Here is a 21,410-nt window from a genome sequence, read left to right as displayed (position 1 = left end):
CAGAGATGAGGAGGAATTTCTTCAGCCAGAGAGTGGTGAATCTCTGGAATTGCTTGCCGCAGAAGGCTGTGGAGGCCAGGTCATTGAGTGTCTTTAAGTCAGAGATAGATAGGTTTTTGATTCATAAGGAGATCAAGGGTTATGGGGAAAAGGCAGGAGAATGGGGATGAGAAAAATATCAGCCATGATTGGATGGCGGAGCAGACTCGATGGGCCGAGTGGCCTAATTCTGCTCCTTGGTCTTATGGTCTTATGCAGGCAGCCTGCTTTTTCTTTTTTTTTGTGCTACTGCGCACACCTGTTATTTGTCCCTGCGTGATACCATTCATGCCACGATGAGTGCGCAACTTAGCAGGAACATTGTCACAATCTCAATGCTGAGTGATATTTTCAAACCACTCGAATGAAGAGTTAATTATCACTTGCAAGGATCTATGCATGAGACAAGTGTTCACGCAGTCAGACTGTATTCATTTGAGCTTATGGTTACTTGATTCATAAACATAAATCTGCATTGTGCAAATGCCACAATCTTTGTTTTAATAACAAATCTATCATGCAATTTCTTTTGATTATTGTTAAGTTGGCTAGATGCATGAATATATTGTGAGTGCACAGTTGTAATCAGCGATTATATTACATAGCATTACTTTTTAAAGTGCATGACTGTGCAAGTTTTTACTTTCACATGTGCTGCCCCGCCATGTGGCCGAGTCTGCAGATCACGCATTGAACTATCAGAGTTCTCCAAGCCCATTGAGTGGAAGCAAGTCATTCTCAATCCTATATAATGTCTATATGTCGATATAATCCATATAATGTCTATCTAAGATATACTAAAAGTTTTCCTGTACACATTTTTATTCCTGTCTACATCAATGGGCACGAAGAAGAAATGGTCGAGACCTTCAAGTTTTTAGGTGTCCAGATCACCAGTAACCTGTCCTGGTCCCTCCATGCCAATGCTATAGTTAAGAAAGCCCACCAATGCCTCAACATTCTCAGGAGACTAAGGAAATTTGGCACGTCCACTACAACTCTCACCAACTTCTACAAATGCACCATAGAAAGCATTATTTCTGGTTGTATCACAGCCTAGTATGGCTTTCGCTCTGTCCAAGACCACAATAAACTATAAAGGATCATCAAACCAGCCTCCCATCCATTGACACTGTCTACACTTCCTGTTTCGGAAAAGCAGCCAGCATAATCAAGGACCCCATGCACCCCGGACATACTCTCTTCCACCTTCCATCGGGAAAAAGATACAAAAGTCTGAGGTCACGTGTCAACCGACTCAAAAACAGCTTTTTCCCTGCTGCCATCAGACTTTTGATTTGACCAACCTTGCATTAAATAGATCTTTCTCTACACCCTAGCTATCACTGTAACACTACATTCTGCACACTGTCCTTTCCTTCCCTGTGTATGGTATGCTTTGTATAGTGCGGAAGAAAAAATACTTTTCACTTTATACTAATACAATAATAAATCAAATTGAATATTTTGGAGTAACGCCATTATGTGAATATTGATAACTGAAAAGCCTTGCGCCAACATTTACTTCATGCTACAACAAACAGGCCCCTCACATTGGATGGCACTGTTGCACCTCCTTGATTTCATTACTCAGCTGTGTTTTTGCAACAGATACAACATATTATTTAAATCCTTCAGATATGTTCCTTTTGTTTTCAACTATAACACAAATGTTATTTCCAATATTTTGCTTGATTCTAGAGGACAACTTCCCCTCCTTCCTCGTGCTTCTTTCCTGCTTGGGTTGCCTTCCTCGTGATCCCCGATCTGCCTCTACAGCCATCTTCCCATCTCAGTCAATCAAATCTATTTAGCACCTCTACACTTGGGATTCATTCTAATATTAACTCACCTGAGAAGCTTACACAAGGTTAAATGATTTACAATTCTTTAATATTTCAGGAACTCTGTTAATATACCAAAACTCATTATTCCAAAAACACATTTAAAAAAATATTCTGGGGTAAAATTTTCCGATCCCGCCCACTCTGGGAATCGTCGCAGGCAGGGATGGATAAATTAACGGACCGTTGAAAGGTCCGTTGACCTCAGGTGGGAATTTCCTGTCCTGGGTGGGCGGGCAGGACTGGAAAACCAGTTAAGATAATCACTTTGTATTCTTACCAATATCTTACCAAGTAAATTCTGCCAAACGAGTGTGAAAACGGGAGAGTTTCAGATTCTTTTTTTGGGCGAGACTACAAATGAAATCCTGCGCCACTTAGTGCAAAACTGAGTCACCATCTAATTTCTGCCAGTAGAGGCAGTGCACAGAGTCTATTCTCGCTGAACAACTGGCTGCTCTGTGTCAGTCATGCCCCCCTCCCCCCTGATGTTGCACGCCCCCCTCTCCACCCTCCGATCGCTGACCTCCCCAGCCAATCGCACCCCCCCCCCATTCCCCTAGATAATCCCCCCCGACCCAGTCGATCCCTGCCTCCACCCCCCCCCCCCCACCTGCCCCCAACCCGGTTGATTGTCGCCCCAGCCGATCGCCAATTGAAAGTGTGCAGCTCCCTCCCCCACTGAGCCGATTACAGCTGATCCTCAGTTGCAGAGTGCGCAGCTCCCCCACCCACCTCCCCTTAGCCCCTGCCCCATCCCTTGGCACTGTCCAGTGCCTGGTGGGCAGTGCCAGGGTGCCAGGCTGGCAGTACCAGGCTGGCACTGCCCAACCTGCCCCCGACCACCAGGAGGGCCTCCAGGGCCCCCGGCCCCACCCATTGATGGGGACCATACATGAACCTTGCCAAATGAGCCCATACGATTGCGTCCCGGGCTTACTAATTGTGTGGAAATGCAGATTTTAATATTTAAATCAGCCTAAGCGCATGAGGCTGATCACACTGGAAATCCGGGGCCGGTAAGATCGTGAGAGGCAAGAAACCGGGCGTGAATCTGATTTTTTGCCTCTTGCGCAATCGTACCAGCTTGTTTCACCCATTGACCGGCATGACGAGCCAGTAAGGTCATCAATCCCCCTCTCCCCACCATCTTTCTGATTGAATTGCTAAAAGACTGGTGGCTCCCAAAAATTTGAAATGCCCCAAATCCTCGTCACTTCAATCACTAACATTTTCCATATTAAGCATCTGTAGCCTGACATATTAATCACATAAAAATGTTTGTAATGTAGAAAATCATGATTATGGTGCATAGTTCTGTTCAGAAGCTTTGTTTCTAGTTTAGCTTTTTATGTCAACACAATGGAAGCTATTGCTTACACAAATATTTAGAATGGGGAAACTGTCGCCGGAATTCCACAGCCTCGCCCGCCATGGGAATCGGAGCGGGCGAGGGGTGGACAATGAGAAGGTCCAGCTTTGGGACAAGCGAGGCCATAAAATCCCGCCCTGTATCTATGCATGTCATGCTTTATATTAAGTTGTATATAAAATGCACCAAAAATAGCACAAGCCCGAATACACCCATTGAATATAGCACAAACCATTTGTAACTAAGATGGCAATGAAGTGGAAATTGGACATTGTTGTGCCTGTTTTATGCCCCTAGTTGCACACAGTGCCTTCTGGGGGATAATTCAATAGAAAGTACAATCAGGCGAGATTTAAAATTATTGGCCAATCCATTCCTGCCAACTTCCCCACTTTTTTTTTGCAATTGTTCTCCTCTGTTTAACTTTGGTCACCTGCTCACCTCTGAGTCACAAGATTCCAAGTTCAAGTCCTGCTCTAGAACAAGAGCACAAAAATCAAGGTTGCAGTATTCAAGGAGCTGGCAGAGTTGCCATCTTCCAGGTGAGACATTAAACCACACAGGTGAAAATATTGTGGATGGGATTCTCCGGCCACGCTCGCTCCAAAACCGGAGAATTCCGCCCAAGGTCAATTGACCTTTGCATGGTCCCCTCCCCCCGTCCGCTACAATTCCCGTTGTGGGTAGGACGGGAAAAGTCCCCCCTGTATGTTTTCAAGATGGAGTTAGATACTGCTCTTGGGGAGAACGGGATGAAAGGATAAGGGGGGAAGGTGGGATCAGGCTATTGAGTTGAATAATCAGCCATGATCATAATGAATGGTGGAGAAGACTTGGATGGGCCGAGTGTCTGACTCCTGCTCCCTTTTTCCATGTTTCTATGGACGTAAAAGATCCCTCGCATTATTATAACGAAAAGCAATGAAAACCCCAGCATCCTGGCCAATATTTATTCCTCAAGCAACATTACAAAAGCAGATCACCTCGTCATTATCACATTGCTGCTTGTGGGAGTGTGATGAGTGCAAATTGGCTGCTGTCTTACATACACAACATTGATTACATTTGCAAAGTACACTGTTAGTTGGAAAGCACTTTGAGCTGTCTGTGGTTGTGAAAAGTGCTTTTTCTAAGGTGTAATTTTAACAGCATGCTGTACTCTTATTTTGTTCACTCCGGGGTCCATTGTTTAGGAGCTGACCTTTGTTGTTGTGGTTAACAACTTGTTAGCATTAATTTTCACATGTGTTTGATTCAGCTTTCCAGAAATGGATTTAGATTTGTACAGTGATGAACACAATGGGAACTGTCCCGACCCCTGCTCCACCATCTGTATGAGTTCTATTTCTGCTAATTCATTTGATGATTTACTGGTATGAATATCTGCCATTGGATGTGTTTTCTAGTACTCATTTTACAAAATGTTGGCTAGGACGCTGTAGTCAACCTTGCCAGTGAAAATGTACAAGAGCGATTTGTTTCACATATTTTGACACATTTCACCAGTTACAGAACTTGTCTGAACTGTTGGTGGATCAAAGTAATATATCTGTAAACTAATCCTTTTCATTGGTATTTTGCTCATTGGGCAGCAGGGTGGCACCGTGATTAGCACTGCTGCCTCACAGCGCCAGGGAGGCAGGTTCGATTCTGGCTTGGGTCACTGTGCAGAGTCTGCACGTTCTCCCCGTGTCTGCATGTACTTCCTCCGGATGCTCTGGTTTCTTCCCACAGTCCGAAAGACGTGCTGGTTAGGTGCATTGGCCATGCTAAATTCTCCTTCAGTGTACCTGAACAGGTGCCAGAGTGTAGCGACTAGGGGATTTTCACAATGACTTCACCGCAGTGTTAATGTAAGCTTACTTGTGACTCTGATAAATAAACCTTAAACTTTAAATGGAGATAATTGGAATCTTAAACATAAATATCCATGAAATGTGAAGTTATGCTTTAATCCATGCAGTTTCGTACTCAAAAGCAGTAGTACAGTATGTCTCTGAAACTGCAACTCTTGACAAATAAAAAGCTTTCCTGTCACTTTCTAATTGAAAAGCACTTTATCAATTCCAGTTAATCCTAAATTGGATGTTAAAAGGAAAATATAAACTGTTGGTATTTTTTAGTTATAGTTTGGTATTGTGTCAAACAAACTTTGTCATTTTAAATGTTTTCTATTGTTCAGAAATTAATACTAATAAGATTAATACTGCAAAATATCCTTCAATGTGTTTGTAACAACAGTGGGTTTAATTTCAACCAATAAAGCAAGTCTAACCCATCAGTTCCTGCATCCTAAATAAAAGCAAAGTACTGAGGATGTTAGAAGCCTGAAATAAAAATTTTAAATGCAGTTGATCAGGCAGCATCTGAGTGGGAGAGAGAAACAGAGCCAATGATCTTTCATCAATTCTGGATTAAGGAGATTACGAACACTGACACTCTCTGAGTATTAGATTATATATTCAGTAGAGAGGCACTGAGCTTCAACTGAAGAGATAGTAAGATCTGTGGGATAGTTTGTTATTGATGCTTGGTGAACTTTGAACAGGATGTAGAAAGTTAAGGCATGGTCAACAAAGTAAGTTTCAAGGGAATTTTTAAAACTGGAGAAAAGGTGATCGCAGCTCTCACTTTTCCAGCTCCTATCATTTACAATCTTCTCCAACAAACTTATTATGAGAGTCAAAGCAACAAAGTTGATGGGGATGGGGGCGGGGGGGCAATTCTCTGGCCTCCGCACAGAGTATTTCTCACAGTGGAAGGCAGCGCGCTGTTTGCTGGTAGCGGGATCTTCCAGTCTCGCCGCTGTCAGTGTGATTTCCCATTGACTGGTGCTGGGAAACTCACGGCAGGGATGCACCGTCGGTGGGACGAGAAGATCCCGCCGGTGAGAACTGGCTGTTATTTTGGTCGCGAGACTGTGAGAGAATTTTACTGTCCAGCCCACCACGGCAATTTTACAGTTCCGGGAGTAGCGAGGCCGTAAAATCCCGCCAAATATTTTTGTGCATCCTCTCTTGGTTGGTTTTCCTTAAGAGTATCATTCAAAAGATTTGTTTGAAAAGAAGAAGAATCATTTTTGCTATTTTAGATGTAATTTTCTGTGCATTTTGCTGTTTTTAAGAAGTATTTTTGTTACTACTATTACAGTTACTCCAACTGCGTTCAGGAATATTTCTTAATTTTAAAACAACTCCTGTGAGAGTGAACTTTTAAATCATTGCTTATTTAATCACCTTCACCATTGTAACCTTTGTTAAATTGCAGATCATGTATTGTTGCACCAAAATAATGGAGTTGACCATTCTGAGGAGGAACAAATGCCAAACTTGCACGTACTGGGTGTCCTTTTCCTGAACAAGTATATGAGTTGTGTCTTCAACCTCCTTCTAATCCTACAATTGTAAGCATCTTTTTCTTCTCTTTTAGAAACCATTATTTTATCTGAAGCAAATGAGAACATTTTCAGAAAAATAAAACAATCAACAGGTTAAACTATAAAGCCATCAGTCGTCTATGGTCCTAATCTGGACCACATTTAGAGTTACTGTTAAAAAGTTTTGAGTCTATTTAAGTCTTAGCCTAAATTGTTTCCTATATTGTGCTTTAGATTGGTCACATAACCAGTGAGCTTTTGGTAACTTGCAAGGGAAGCTAGCCACAAACTCTGTTTGGTAATTGCTATGAGAGAATCGTATGCCACAATATTTCACTTAAATCTTTAAAACAGGTAGAATATTACCTCAGACATCAACAGCAAAACGAGTGCAGGGATCATGATGTGCCTGTTGCTCTCAGATCCAGCAGATGTTAATTGCTGCGCAAACACAAATCCCAAAGGGAAACTTGGCTTGTTGGTTGATGCTTCTTTCATAGCATGTGGCATCCATTTTGAGGAAGCAAAGACTAAGATGTGTGGCCCCAATCTCTCAAGTGATTTGTATCTGGGCTCAAGCTTAGAGTGGTTTATCACTTTTCAGGGACCGTCAATCCTCACAATAAGAGGCAACGTCACCTTAGTGAGGAACATAAACAAAGTAGTTTGCACTCCTGAACCTTTCATTGCACAATTAGAAAATCATCATCAGCCTATGATACAAATGCACTCTGTTGTTATGATCCAGCTGATGTTAATTGTTTGCATAAACTAATTCCGAAAGGGAAACTTCACACACATATCACAACTCTTTTTTTGTATTCTCACAATGAGGAGATAGGTTTACTGAATTCAGAAGCCACAAATTCCAATTTTGGGATTTTAAACATCAAACTTCAACAGACAAGATTACATTTACAGAATTAAAATTAGTCTTACAAAATATTCCCTCAAAAATATTTCATAATTGGTCAGGCGCACGACAATCCATTTAAGCAACGACCCATCGTAGATGTTTATCACAATTCCGGTAATATTGCCACAACGCAACCACTGTTGCTATGGGAAAGTTATATCACATGACTTCTCACTGTCCCACTCTTCTATAGGAATTTTAAAAACTTCAAAACACAGACTTTTTGCAGCCTCAAGAACTTTGTGGCTTAACTGGGTGGCTGATTTAATCTCTTCCAATCCAGAGATGTTGCTAGCAGGTGATCTTCAGTCAACCCCAGGAAATTTTCACATCGCCAACCAAACACAGTTCTCAACACCTTTCCTGAAGTACCTTTTTCTCTTTCGTCTTTGATTCCATTGTTCTTAGTCCCTCTTTGAAATGTATCTTTCTCTGAGTATAAAGTCTTCCTTGTTCTCCCAATTGCCCCCACTTTCAGATCAATAACGTCTCCTTGCTTGCTTATGAAACCTTTGCAAACTGTAAAAATATTTTTACTTCCCTTTCACATTTAACAACTGAAAACAACTTATCTCCTCATGCAAATTTCCACCTTCTGCTTGCTTACATAGAGAAAATTCACTTGTCATATCTACTTCAAATGCATGACTTTCACAACTACACTCATTCAAGTCTCCAAACCTACCACGCAGTCTGCCCACAGCTTAATTAAATTAGTTCTACATAAGCCTGCTTCACAGAATAACCAAATAAACACCAGAAATAATAAAAATAATAACATCTCTCATCACACAGTGAAGGAATAACAGCTGTGGAAAATATCATTCAAGCAGAGGTAAAAAAAAGTTTATGAAAGCAGCAAATCTGAAATTAGAATAGCAAATGCTTGAAAATCAAACTAGATCCATCAGGGCTAAAAAGGAAATGCCAGGTAAATGTTTCTGGTTGTTGCATCAGGGGAAGTCCCTTTGTTAATTCTAATGATGTGTCTTTAGCTGAAATGATAACTTTACTTTTCATAGACTGATAAACCAGTGTTCTTTCATGCTTTCAACTATCTGTTTTTTTAATATTGGACAGGTCTACCAGTCCCTCAGCTCCTGATAAAATTTGATAAAAAACACTGGGGAATTTTCTGAGTACTCTTTTAACTCCTCATTGCGGTTTTTTGAATGGCCTATCTAAATTTGGCCTATTAGCCTCGCCGTGACTTGAAAGAGAATAAAGACAATATTATTCTCAGAAAAGTTTATAAAAGCATGATTTTGTCACTATATATAGCTTGTCATTGCTGCACTGAAGCCAGAAGTAAACAATAAATGACTACACTGCCTCACATTCAGATTTAAAATAACGTGATAATTACTCAAAGATGTGTCATTCCCATTCCTGTGAGGGAAGACAAAACAAAACACTTCTTCCGACATGAAAGCTAATAGTTTTTTTTAAATTTTCCCCCAGTTTGGCAAACATTTCAAAATTCAAAAGCTATGCAAAATGTTCCTGCAAGGAATACAGTAAGAAGTTTAACAACACCAGGTTAACCAGAGATACAAGGAATCACATGGACCTCGTTACAGTGGCTAAGCAAAAATAAACGTAAAACATATCATGCATTGAAATAGCTGTTCTTGCTGAAACAACTGACCACACTAACCAACAAACCTTTGCAGGGAACATTGATCCTCATTGCTATTCTCAATTATTTAACGACGGATTCTATAGTACACAATCATAAGCAAGTTTTAGCCTTGGCAGAGGCATGCAACATCTGACAATCTTTGTTTCCAACTTCCAGATTGTATTTTATCATGTTCCACCATTCTCTTTCTTTCTTCCTCCCTCTGTGCTTTGTTCCCCCTTTCATTCCATCTGTGACCTCTGTCTTACAGTCCACTTCTCATTCCACTCCTTATCCTTTCTGGTCCTCGGTCCATCATTCTTCGCCCTCTCTGACTCTCTGTTTCTCTTAGTCACTAATAGCAACCCAATGGCACTTCCATTCCAAGTAAGAGCACTTCGTATCTTATGCGTTGCAGAAATTGACCGTATACAACTGATTTGTCCTGGTGACAGGGACAGTGCTGCTCTTTATGTGCTGCAGGTCTTGCATTTCCCACCTGTCAACCTGTGCACTTGCCTCATTTTTATTGAACATTTTTCCATCCATTCATATTATTGAATGAAAAATTGTAAACTGTGGGCCCGATTTTACCATTAACGGGCGTGAAGACATGGTAAAATCGGGTGTGAGGCCATTAATGCGATCCGCACCCGCGTCTGTGCAGATTGCCACTTTACCGAAACCCGGGAATGGCGGCGATCCGCTTCGTGCCCAAAACGGGCGCAACGGCGATTTAAATGTATTTGCATGCATTTAAATTGAATTAATGAACTGCCCGCCCAACATTATCAGCATTTTCCTCTTTACCACCACGTTCACCAACCCGGAACCGCACCATAATGAACCTGCTGAATAAAAGTCTGAATCGGGCGCTCCAGCAGCTGAAGAGCGTGTTCAGAGCTTCCAACGGCTCTCTGACTCAGATCAGTGGTGGGGGGAGGAGGGAGGTGGGTCAGATCATTCTCTGGTGGGGGGGGAGGGGAGTGAGGTCAGATTGTTGTCTGGTTGTGGGGGGGAGGAAGAGGAGGCGAGTCAGATGTATCTCTGGTTGTCGGCGGGGGGGGGAGGGCTGATTGTTGTCTGGTGGTGGGGGGGGAAGGCGGGGAGGGTTGATCATTATCTGGTGGGGAGGGAGGAGGAGGCGGATCAGATGTTCCTCTGGGGGGGGAGGGGGGGAGTGAGGCCAGACCATTCTCTGGGGGGGGGGCGGGGGACATGAGTAAGGCCAGATTGTTGTCCGGGGGGGGCAGATGGGGGATGGGGGGAGTGAGGCCAGACCATTCTCTGGGGGGGATGAGTGAGGTCAGATTGTTGTCTGGGGGGTGGGAAGGGGGGGGTGAGTGAGGCCAGATCATTCTCTGGGGGGGGGCGGAGGAAGGGGGGGGAGTGAGGCCACATCGTTGTCTGGGGTGGGGAGGAGGGAGGCGAGTAAGATGTATCTCTGGGGGGGTGGGGGGTCAGATGGATTTCTGGCAGGGGGGCAGGGGGATCCGCTGCCACTCTGCCGGCGATTGGTGGGGGGGGAGGGGGCTGGGGTGGTGATCAGTCTGGGTAGTGGGGGGGGGTGGATAAGGGGGACAGTGATGTGTGTGGGTGGTGGGGGGGTGGATAAGGGGGACAGTGATGTGTGTGGGTGGTGGGGGGGTGGATAAGGGGGACAGTGATGTGTGTGGGTGGTGGGGGGTGGATAAGGGGGGCAGTGATGTGTGTGGGTGGTGGGGGGGTGGATAAGGGGGACAGTGATGTGTGTGGGTAGTGGGGGGGGTGAATAAGGGGGACAGTGATGTGTGTGGGTAGTGGGGGGGGTGAATAAGGGGGACAGTGATGTGTGTGGGTGGTGGAGGGGTGGATAAGGGGGACAGCGATGCATGTGGGTAGCGGGAGGAGTGGGTGGATAAGGGGGACAGTGATGTCTGTGGGGGCCATCGCTCCCGCTTTTCGCTCCCGGGTTGCTTTCTCCGCTTTCTGCAGCCCGGGAGCGATCTGACACAGGCGCGCTTTATTCTAACTGTGCATGTGCAGTTCAGAGCTCCGATCGTTTCGGGTGCTAAGCCCCGCCCACAGCACGATTCAGACTCATGATTTTTTTTCAGGCTGAGTGTGTATGGGGGCGCCTGAAAGCAGATTTCCAAGTCGGATCTGCATTACGCCCAGATTCAGCACTTAGAATTAAAATGGTAAAATCGGGCCCTGTGTGTACAATTCACTGACACATTTTCCATGCTGTGAAGTTTCAATGAGGCGGCATGGTGGCACAGTGGTTAGCATTGCTGCCTCACAGTGCCAGGGACCCGGGTTCAATTCCTGGCTTGGGTGACCGCCTGTGTGGAATTTGCTGCTCCGGTTTCCTCCCACAGTCTAAAAGTCTGTGGGTTAGGTTGATTGGCTAATGCTAAATTGCCCCTTAGTGTTAGGGGGATGTCAGGGGGATTAGCAAGGTAAATATGTGGGGTTACGGGGATAGGGCCAGGGTGGGATTGTTGTCGGTGCAGGCTCGATGGCTTGAATGGCCTCCTTCTGCACTGTAGGGATTCTATGATGATTCTATCAATGGGGTGGACAGGGGAGTGGCGAAGGTGCCCTCTAAAATTGTCAGTGTCTTTATTAGTACTTTGACTTGAAGTCTTCAGCCTGTTTAAAAGATTAGGTTCCCAGGTGATATCCTTCCCAGTAATTTCACAGTGCCCTCAAATGACTGGAAATGAATCCAGCTCAGAAAACTTGTGTCAGGATGATTCTTTAGCGTCTCTTCCCACTTGAGTTATTTTCTTTATTCAGGTAATTAGTATTCATGTTTTAGTTTTTTTAACAGTCGAAGTTCAACAATTAAACAATTAACAAGTATTTAATTGTTCGACCTAAGAGAGAAAACTGAATCACATTCCCTTTCAGTGCAGACGAAAAGCATAACATTTGTTGCGTATGAAATCTCGGCCACCGCTGGCAGTGAGGACGGAGAATTTGACACTCAACCAAACCTCCCTTCACTGCAGCGGGACCAGAGAATCCCGCTGGCCTAACCGGCCGGAGAAATCCATCCAGGATAACATAAACCGTCAGCATTCCAGTTTACCTGAACGTAAATAATGTTTATCAGAAGAAAATTCTAGAAATTGCCAGTTGTCAGCAAAAATAGCCATTTAAAGCATGCAATAAACAAGCTGCAGAATGAATTTTTAAAAACCTCGTTCGAAGTTTCGGATTTAAATTCTTAAGCGGTTAAATGCTATTTCATAAATCAAACTTACCCGAAAGAGAAATAAATGAGTAAATCTGTGATTATGTTATCTGTACATTTTATAACAATTATTGTTCAATGGAAATCTATTTCTATTTCTTGGTACAGATTTTAAAATTAAATTTGAAGTTGTGTCTTTCCTCAGCACATAACAATTTACCATTTGGCCACCCAAATGATATGAAATAAAATTTAAATTTCAGGTGCTTTTTGAAGTCAAGTTTTACACTGTTTTTCATAATATACTTTCAGCAAGAAATTCTTTTGGAATGAGGTAGAGAAACTAATATTCCCCTTGCATACTTTTCAATATTTTGTGAAATTATTTTTGTACAATAAATTCGAGAATAAAATTTGAAGAATTTGCAGACAACTAGAGTAATTCACGCTGTTTTTTTCAGTGGGAGTTCAGACTAGAATCTCCCACACTCTGTGCAAGGCAGAGGCCACCAGCGTGAATAACATTATATTTCAGGTACCGGGGCCTATTCCCGCTGGACAGGCTGAAACCAGTGGGCCTCTGTGCATGCACAGTGGCCCCGAATTGTCATCCTCCCGATCGCTGGCCAGCTCGATCGTTGGCTAGCCCGGGGCCCCGCAGCGCGACACTCCCAAATCCCCATGGGCCGATCATGGCCCTCCGTCCATTCACAGGCCAGCCCCAAACCTCCCTGTCCCGTCCCAGACTGCCCGATCTCTAGCCCCCCCCCACCCCCCCCCCCCAGCAGTGATGATCCCCTGCACCCCCCCCGGAAAGACCTTCCCGTTCAGGAGATAAACCCCCCCTCCCCTCCTCCGGCAGACGCCCCCCCCAGCCCGCCCCGATCGCTAGCCCCCATCGATTGCAATGGCAGAGTGGCAGCGGGATCCTCCACCCTGGTCCCACCCTCACCAATTGCCCCTCGGCTCCGGCCCCAGTAGGCCCCACCCTCTCGGCACTGCCCCATGCCTGGTGAGCAATGCCAAGGTGCCCCCTGGGCATGGGCACTTTGCCCCTTGGGCACTGCCAGGGTGCTTATGCCCAGGGAGCACCGCCCCACCCCCCAACCCTGCAGCCTGACCTCCTGGGGGGCCCTGATTGCCTCCCTTCACTCCAGCGGGGTCATCCCACTGGTTCCCCAAAGCTAGTCTGAACCCGCTGGAGTGAAATACTCCTGGCGGGGTGGGAGATGCTAGCAGACCCGGAGAATTCAGTCCTGGGCCCGATAATAACATTGAAATTACATTTAAATAACTTACCCAGTCTTCCTGCCGGTTTCCAGCGCAAATCAGATGGCGCCGAATATCCGGTGCTGGGAGATGTGCACGTGTCGGAAACGCATGTGCGAATCCCACAAATCAGCAGACACGTGATTCTCCCAGCCCACGCACTAAAAAATTAGGGCGGTGGGATGGGAGATTCGCCCCCAGTATGTTGAGGAACCTATTACTAACAGGCTACTTTCGATCAGAAGCTAGGCAATGAGACAGGCCAATTAGTAATGTAACTGATGCGCGATTAATTCACTCGGGAGGCTGGATCGTACCCGGGAAATAAAGGCTTTTATTAGCAACAAGAATAGAGCATACTGCATAACAATACAATCCCAGACTAAAGGGTCACTAGGAAGTGCAGTGACCTTTATACTCCTATAGGAAGGCAGAGCCAACCGGAGTGTACCACAGAACAATACCAACAGGTGGAACACCCCAACCCTAACCCCAACAGTAACAAGAGTAACATATGTACAAGTACCCATAGTGATAACCATCTATGGTTCAGTACCCATAGTGATAACCATCTATGGTTCAGTACCCATAGTGGTAACCATCTATGGTTCACCACAGTAACGTTAAAGGATCTCTCAAGAAGAGTAGTCATAATATGATGGGATTTCACATTAATTTCAGTGGGATGTCCAAAACTAGGGTCTTAAATGTAAGGAAAGCAAATTAGTTATGTGGAATGAGTTGGTTGAGGTAGATTGGGAAATTAAATTAGAAGATGTGACAGTAAATAGGTAAAGGCAAACAGTTCAATAAATAATTCATCGTTTCCAGTTAATAAACATTCCCTTGAGAAACCAAGCAACCACTGAAAAAGTTCTATAGCCAACCAGAGAAAATAAGAATAGGATTAAATTAAAGAATAAGCTTTTGTTGCCAAAAAGAGGATTGGCGGGTTTTTTAAACCAGCAAAGAAAAGACCAAGAAATTGATCAAGGACAAAATCTTACCGTATTTTCCAAGTGTTGGTTGCGGCGGGTAAATCAGTGCGAATCCTGCCGGCGGTGGGAAGTCTCATGCGATATTGAGCCCCTTTATATATTTTTTAAAGAAATGCCAATGAACCTCCCTTCTTTCCCAACAGACTCTTGGAGAAGGCATACATTTCCAACTTGAAAGATGCTTCACCTGATTTTGTTATCTGAGATTATTGCAAGCCTAACTCCGTCCCTAGGCTTTCCCCGGTGTCCCTTTACAGCTGTCATCAAACCAGACCTTGGTCAGTCACAATATATTTGGGTGTTTCACCCTAAAGGACAAGTGCTCTATTTGTTCGTCATTAATCCAGGACAGAATCCATTCCCTGCTTACCTAGCCGAAGTTCTCTCCCGACAGCTCTACTATCCACTGTCTGCATAAGCTGCACAGGGTTTGCTTCTGCTGCCTGCTATCATCCTCTATTTTTCCTTTGATTATCTGGTTTTCTGTTTTAGCGTGCCCCTCTAGCACAGTTACCTTGTGGTTACTAGCCTTGTTTGCAATTCTCCCCTGGTATTCTGCCAGTTATCCTCATTTATACTCTCCAAGGCCTGTTTAACCTGTCAGGTTAAAATCCTGAGTTTGTTGTCTGAATCAGTCAATTCAAGGGCATTGATTGTGGATATCCCTGCCCCATACATTGTTACTGGATCGTTTATCAGTTCTCTCCTCCTGCGTTCTTTTGATCTGCGTCTATCTCTCCCCTCATCAATTCCCATCTTCCGCCCCAGTCACCTACGGGTTAAGTGGAGGTATAGTTTCCTCAGTTGGGCAGGGCACTACTCTGCCAACTGAGTCCCAGCTAGATTCACCACCATAGGCACCAATTTGTGGTGGATGTTATCAGATAGTATTTTGTCCATGCATTTTAAGACCAACCCGTTTTGGGGTCCCAGAATGGCTTCAGGACAAGGGGGGGGAGGGGGGGGGCGGAATGGCCTCAGCCCATTACTTATTTCATACCGGATATATTTCCCCTTTATAAGCTTTCTGGGGCAACATTGTCCTAATTCCAGCTCCTTTTCTGGGACACCCTAGATCGGTACATCCGGGATTAGAGAATCCCCACCAATCGCCCGTGGATTCTACACTGCCTGCTCGATGTTACATCCAAACATTGCACTTGTATTGTGGTGTACCCAGAGGATACCATCCTCACATTTACCCGCATCCGGTGGGACAAACCACATATATCCAGAGTAGGCAAGTTCCTGTCCAGTTGGCTCCATTGAAGGCTCTACCCTGATTATCCAGCTTGCAATGAAGACCGTCATGATACTCTGCATGCTCACGATCATTCTGGGGAAAAGCCAAGGTTGCATCTGTTATTATTCTTAAATAATATCTGCTTGGTTTAAATATCCCTCCAACGCTACTCCAGTTGTGGAGATGCATACCAGCTCTGTCAGGAACTGGTTAACGCTCATCTGCCAAATCTTACCCCCAAAAACGCTTTTGTATCCAATTCTCCCAATTTCCCTTTTTCTTTTATTGCGCCAATTGTGTCTGGTATAAAGGAAAACTGAGTCTGACTGGAGGTTTTTGGGGGTTTCATCCCAAAATTTGGAGTTGGAAGTCCGTCTGTGGTCATACCTTGATCTTGGTTTCAGATAAAGCTCGGCACAACATCGTGGGCCGAAGGGCCTGTTCTGTGCTGTACTGTTCTATGTTCTATGTACCCCCATGTTTGATTTGATGTTTTTTAGGATAAGGGAGTTTATGGTTAGAGTCAGAGCGAGTTGGTGTATTTCCTCTACTCAGCGTAAATGGGGAAAAGTGGGCAGCTACCACCACACAGAGTTTCACAGACACGAAAGCTGTGCTATAGAATGAGACAAAAATTGAATTGGATGAGAGGAAAAGAAAGGACACCTTTCTTACAGTGTAGAAGCAGGGGTCCATAGACACAAAGAGGGTTACCAATTCCATATATGGAGATTGGCAGGGTCCATCCTCAGGTGCACTTAGCTCCTTCCCAAATAAACTAACAGCAGGAGCCTGAGATGCCAGAGAGTCTGGCTGGAACTGGGGAATGCACACATACTGTCCTTATTTGGTCAGGGCTGAGCACCTCCAATTCAAGCCTCCAGGGCAAGTCCAGGCTTGTCCTTGCTCACCTCTGACCTGTGTCTCAGGTTAAACTTGGCCGATTTGAATTTCCATCAAGCCTGGACGTGGAGGCTGTTGACTGCTGTTTAATTTAGATTGTCCAATTCTGTGTTGGGTCAAATTGCTCAGGCTGTTGGCCATTTGGCCACAGTTTCTAGGATTGATTAACTAGTATGGCAAATTCTTTCCAATTAGCAATGCTATTGAAGCCATTGCACACTTTTTGCTCTGTGTCAAACAGGCATGGCACCTGGACACAGAAGAATGTGAAAGTGCTTACGTAGAAGTAAAAGAAGCCTCAAGGAAGTCAGAGTTATTGGTCCCTTTCAATCCCAAGTTGAAGTTACAGCTTGCTTGCGATTCAGCACCCTATGGGGTGGCCGCACTTGTCTCGTACATAATGCCTTTGGGAGAAGAGCGACCCATAGCCTTAGCTTCATGAACACCTACTGGTGCGGAAACGAATATGCTCAGCTAGAAAAAGAAGCTTTGAGTATTATAGTCGGAGTAAAAAGATTTCATCACTACCTTTACGGGCATCATTTTACAATTTTGATGGACGATTGACCCTTAATGACAATCTTTGGGCCATGTAAAGTTATTCCTTCTTTAGTAGCCAGTAGGTTACAGAGATAGTCTTTGATATTAAATAAAAGGTAAGGTAAAGTCGCCACAGCCCCAGCTGATGATAGGCTGCTATCCCCTTCTCCGCTTTGAGGGGGAGAGCTGACTGGCAGTGATTTCAGCTGAGGGTCACCAAGGTTGAGAAGGTGGGGCCTTCATGTATAATCTCAGCCGGTACAGGAATTGTACTTTGCTGTTACTGTCGTTATGCATCATAAGCCAGCTGTCCAACCAACTGAGCTAAACCGATGGAATATCGTCAATCGGAGCAACATACAAATGTGGATGTTTTGTCAAGATTGCTGTTATCAATCAAGCAAGAACCTGAAGAAAAGTTTGTTAACATCTTATATTTCTCACAAGTGGGGAGTGCACTTGTGACTTCATCTCAAGTTCAGAGATGCATAAGAACCAATCCAGTGATGGGGAAGGTTATGGATATGGTCCCAAAAGCAACAACGATGGAAGGACATCGAAAAAACCCAGATTGAAAGCCTTACATCACCGAAAGGCTTGAGTTGACAGTCCAGAGTGGAGTTTTACTATGGGGAATCCAAGCGTTAATTCTCCGTGCTTGCATGGACGAATCCTTGAACAGCTCCAAAAGGGACATGCAGGTGTGGTAAGAGTGAAGGAACTGGCATGTAGTCATTTTTGGCAGCCAGGGTTAGATGCACAAATCAAAGAGAAAGTGGGACCATGTCAGTAATGTGCAAAATTAAGCAATACTCCTCCACTAAAACCCTTATATCTGTGAGAATGGCCGAAACAGCCAGGCAGAGGGTCCACATAGATTACACTGGTCCAATAGAGGGACTCATGGTCCTAGTTTTGGTAGCTGCACATTCTAAATGAACGGAAGTAGTGATCATGAAATCCACAACAACAGCACAGATTATTGAAAAGATGGATGAAATATTTGCTAGATCTGAGCAAATAGTAAGTGACAATGGGACACAATTTACTTCAAAGGAGTTTGAAGATTCTTGAAAGGAAATGGTATCCAACATACCACGACAGCTCTGTACCAGCCAGCAACAAATGGGTTGGCTGAACAATTTGTACAGTCACTAAAACATTCCCGAAAGGCATCAAAGAACCCAGGTACATTGTCAAGACGAGTAAATAAATTTTTGTTATCCGACAGGGACATTGCATAAACAATGACACAGAATTCACCAGTGATGCTGCTTTTAAAAAGGAAGCTTAAAACAAAATTTAACCTTTTGTTACCACCTAATACTTCAGAAATTGTCAAACAACAACAAAAAGCACATATTGCTTGGAGAGAACAAAACTCGAAAAGGAGAGTATTTACTGAAGGGGAACAAGTATTAGCAAGAAGCTACACTTCCAGTGAAAAATGGGTATCTGCCATTATCTCAGCAAAAACAGGCCTGATACCTTACACCATAGAGATGGATGATGAGAGAGTTTGGCAACATCATACTGACCACATATTAGTCTTAAGAAGTGAAATTACTGCAACTTCACCAGAAATATTGATATCAGAAATGTTAAATAGTGATACACCTGAACAGGAGCTAACCACCCGAGACAAATTCAGATGCTGCTTCTGAAGAATCTTCAAATCCGATGGAACCTGACACTGAAACAGTTTCACATGAAGGCTTACCAATAGAAGAAAAAGAGGATACTTCAAAGGTCTCAGATAGCCAAATTCTAGAACGTCGAGTTCAACGCAGAAGAAATAGTCTCTCAGGTGGATGTCTGTCGTATGAATTGTAAATATATATGGGAAATAATGGCGCAAAGTAATGTACCAACTGCTTAATTGGGTTTGTTGTTGAAACATTGGGAAAAGTTGTTTGGGGACTAAAGAAGTAAAGGTGAAGGGATGTTATGCAATTAAAGTGGTTGCATCTCTCCTGTGTATACCATCACATGATCTGTAGTGACGTAAGCAGAGAGATTCACGGGCTTCTGTGGCTCTTCCATCTTAGACCTGGATCAAGCAACACCTTCTTAATAAACCTGCACCATGTTTCATTACAACCCACTAGCGTGGCATCTAGAATCATAAAATCCCTACAGCCTCATTACTTCTTTGTGGTAGCTACCAGTTGATATGTAACAAAGGTTGATAAATCCCCTGGGTTTGATAAGTTTCATCTCAGAGTGTTGAAGGAGCTGGCTAGAAGTGTGAAATTCTTCACTTCAGTTGTAAAAACAGGAAGGCAGAACATTTCTTAAATAGTGAGTGAACAAAGAACAATACAGCACAGGAACAGGCCCTTCGGCCTTCCAAGCCCGTGCCGCTCCCTGGTCCAAACTAGACCATTCTTTTGTATCCCTCCATTCCCACTCCGTTCATATGGCTATCTAGATAAGTCTTAAACGTTCCCAGTGTGTCCGCCTCCACCACCTTGCCTGGCAGCGCATTCCAGGCCCCCACCACCCTCTGTGTAAAATATGTCCTTCTGGTATCTGTGTTAAACCTCCCCCCCTTCACCTTGAACCTATGACCCCTCGTGAACGTCACCACCGACCTGGGGAAAAGCTTCCTACCGTTCACCCTATCTATGCCTTTCATAATTTTATACACCTCTATTAAGTCTCCCCTCATCCTCCGTCTTTCCAGGGAGAACAACCCCAGTTTACCCAATCTCTCCTCATAACTAAGCCCCTCCATACCAGGCAACATCCTGGTAAACCTCCTCTGTACTCTCTCCAAAGCCTCCACGTCCTTCTGGTAGTGTGGCGACCAGAACTGGACGCAGTATTCCAAATGCGGCCGAACCAATGTTCTATACATCTGCAACATCAGACCCCAACTTTTATACTCTATGCCCTGTCCTATAAAGGCAAGCATGCCATATGCCTTCTTCACCACCTTCTCCACTTGTGACGTCACCTTCAAGGATCTGTGGACTTGCACACCCAGGTCCCTCTGCGTATCTACACCCTTTATGGTTCTGCCATTTATCGTATAGCTCCTCCCTACATTATTTCTACCAAAATGCATCACTTCGCAACCAAAATGCATCACTTCGCGGTTGGGAAGTGTGAGTGTCCAAAGTGACCTAGCTGTCCTTGTTCATGAGTCACTAAAAGTTAGCAAAGTTGGCCTTCAGTGAGGGGACATGTGAGTACACTAATAAAGCTATCTTGCTGTAGTTGTTTAGAGCCTTGGTGAGATCTCACCTGGAGTACTGTGTACAGTTTTGGTCCCCTTATCTAAGGATGGGTGTATTTGCCACAGAGGGAGTGCAACAGATGTTCACCAGATTAATCTCTGGGATAAATGAGGCAAAATTGAGGAGACTGGGTCTGTAATCCCTACAGTTTTGAAGAATGAGTGGTGATCTCATTGAAATTAGCAAAACTCTTATAGTGCATAGCAGAGTGGATGTAGATAAAATGTTTCCCCTGGCTGGTGAGTCTAAAACCAGGGGACATAATCTCAGGATGAGGAGTAGGCAGTTTAAGACTGAGATGAGGAGGAATCTCTTCACGAATAGGATGGTGAATCTTTGCAATTCTCTACCCCAGAGGGCTGTGGAAGCTCAAACAAAGAGCATGCTCAAAACAGAAACCGATAGAATTCTGGAGACTAATGACATCAAGGGCTATGGAGATATTGCAGGAAGGTGGTGTGGAGGTAGATGACCGGCCATCAATGGCGGATCAGGCCCGACAAGCTGAATGGCCTATTCCTATTTTCCATTACTACATGTTGATGTTGAGAAGGATTTGGGATTCTTGTATGTGAAACTCAAAGATAACAAGCAGGTTTATCAAACAATTAGGAACATACCTGGTGTATTATTTTTTATATATTAATTTGTGGGATATGGGCGTCGCTGGCTGGCCAGCATTTATTGCCCAACCCTTGTTGCCCTTGAACTGAGTGACTAGGCCATTTTAGAGGGCAGTTGAGAGTTAACCACATTGCTGTGGCTCTGGAGTCACGTGCTGGTCAGACCAGGTAAGGACGGCAGATTTCCTTTCCTGAAGGACATTAGTGAACCAGATGGGTTTTTCTGACAATTGACAATGGTTT

At 44.2% G+C, this 21,410-nt stretch overlaps 1 protein-coding gene across 1 annotated transcript in view; it reads left to right on the top strand.

Moving 5' to 3' along the window:
* LOC144491802 (uncharacterized) overlaps positions 1 to 21,410 on the top strand; it is a 173,829-nt gene that overhangs the window by 71,248 nt on the left and 81,171 nt on the right. The window contains exon 6 of the mRNA XM_078210097.1: positions 6,523 to 6,658. Coding sequence (XP_078066223.1) covers positions 6,523 to 6,658 — 136 coding nt within the window. The remainder of the gene's footprint in view (positions 1 to 6,522; positions 6,659 to 21,410) is intronic.

Source organism: Mustelus asterias, chromosome 3 (genome assembly GCF_964213995.1).
Source record: "Mustelus asterias chromosome 3, sMusAst1.hap1.1, whole genome shotgun sequence".
Lineage (NCBI taxonomy): Eukaryota > Metazoa > Chordata > Chondrichthyes > Carcharhiniformes > Triakidae > Mustelus > Mustelus asterias.
The sequence above is the reverse complement of the archived record's forward strand: the minus strand, read 5'-3'. Positions and strand labels throughout refer to the sequence as shown.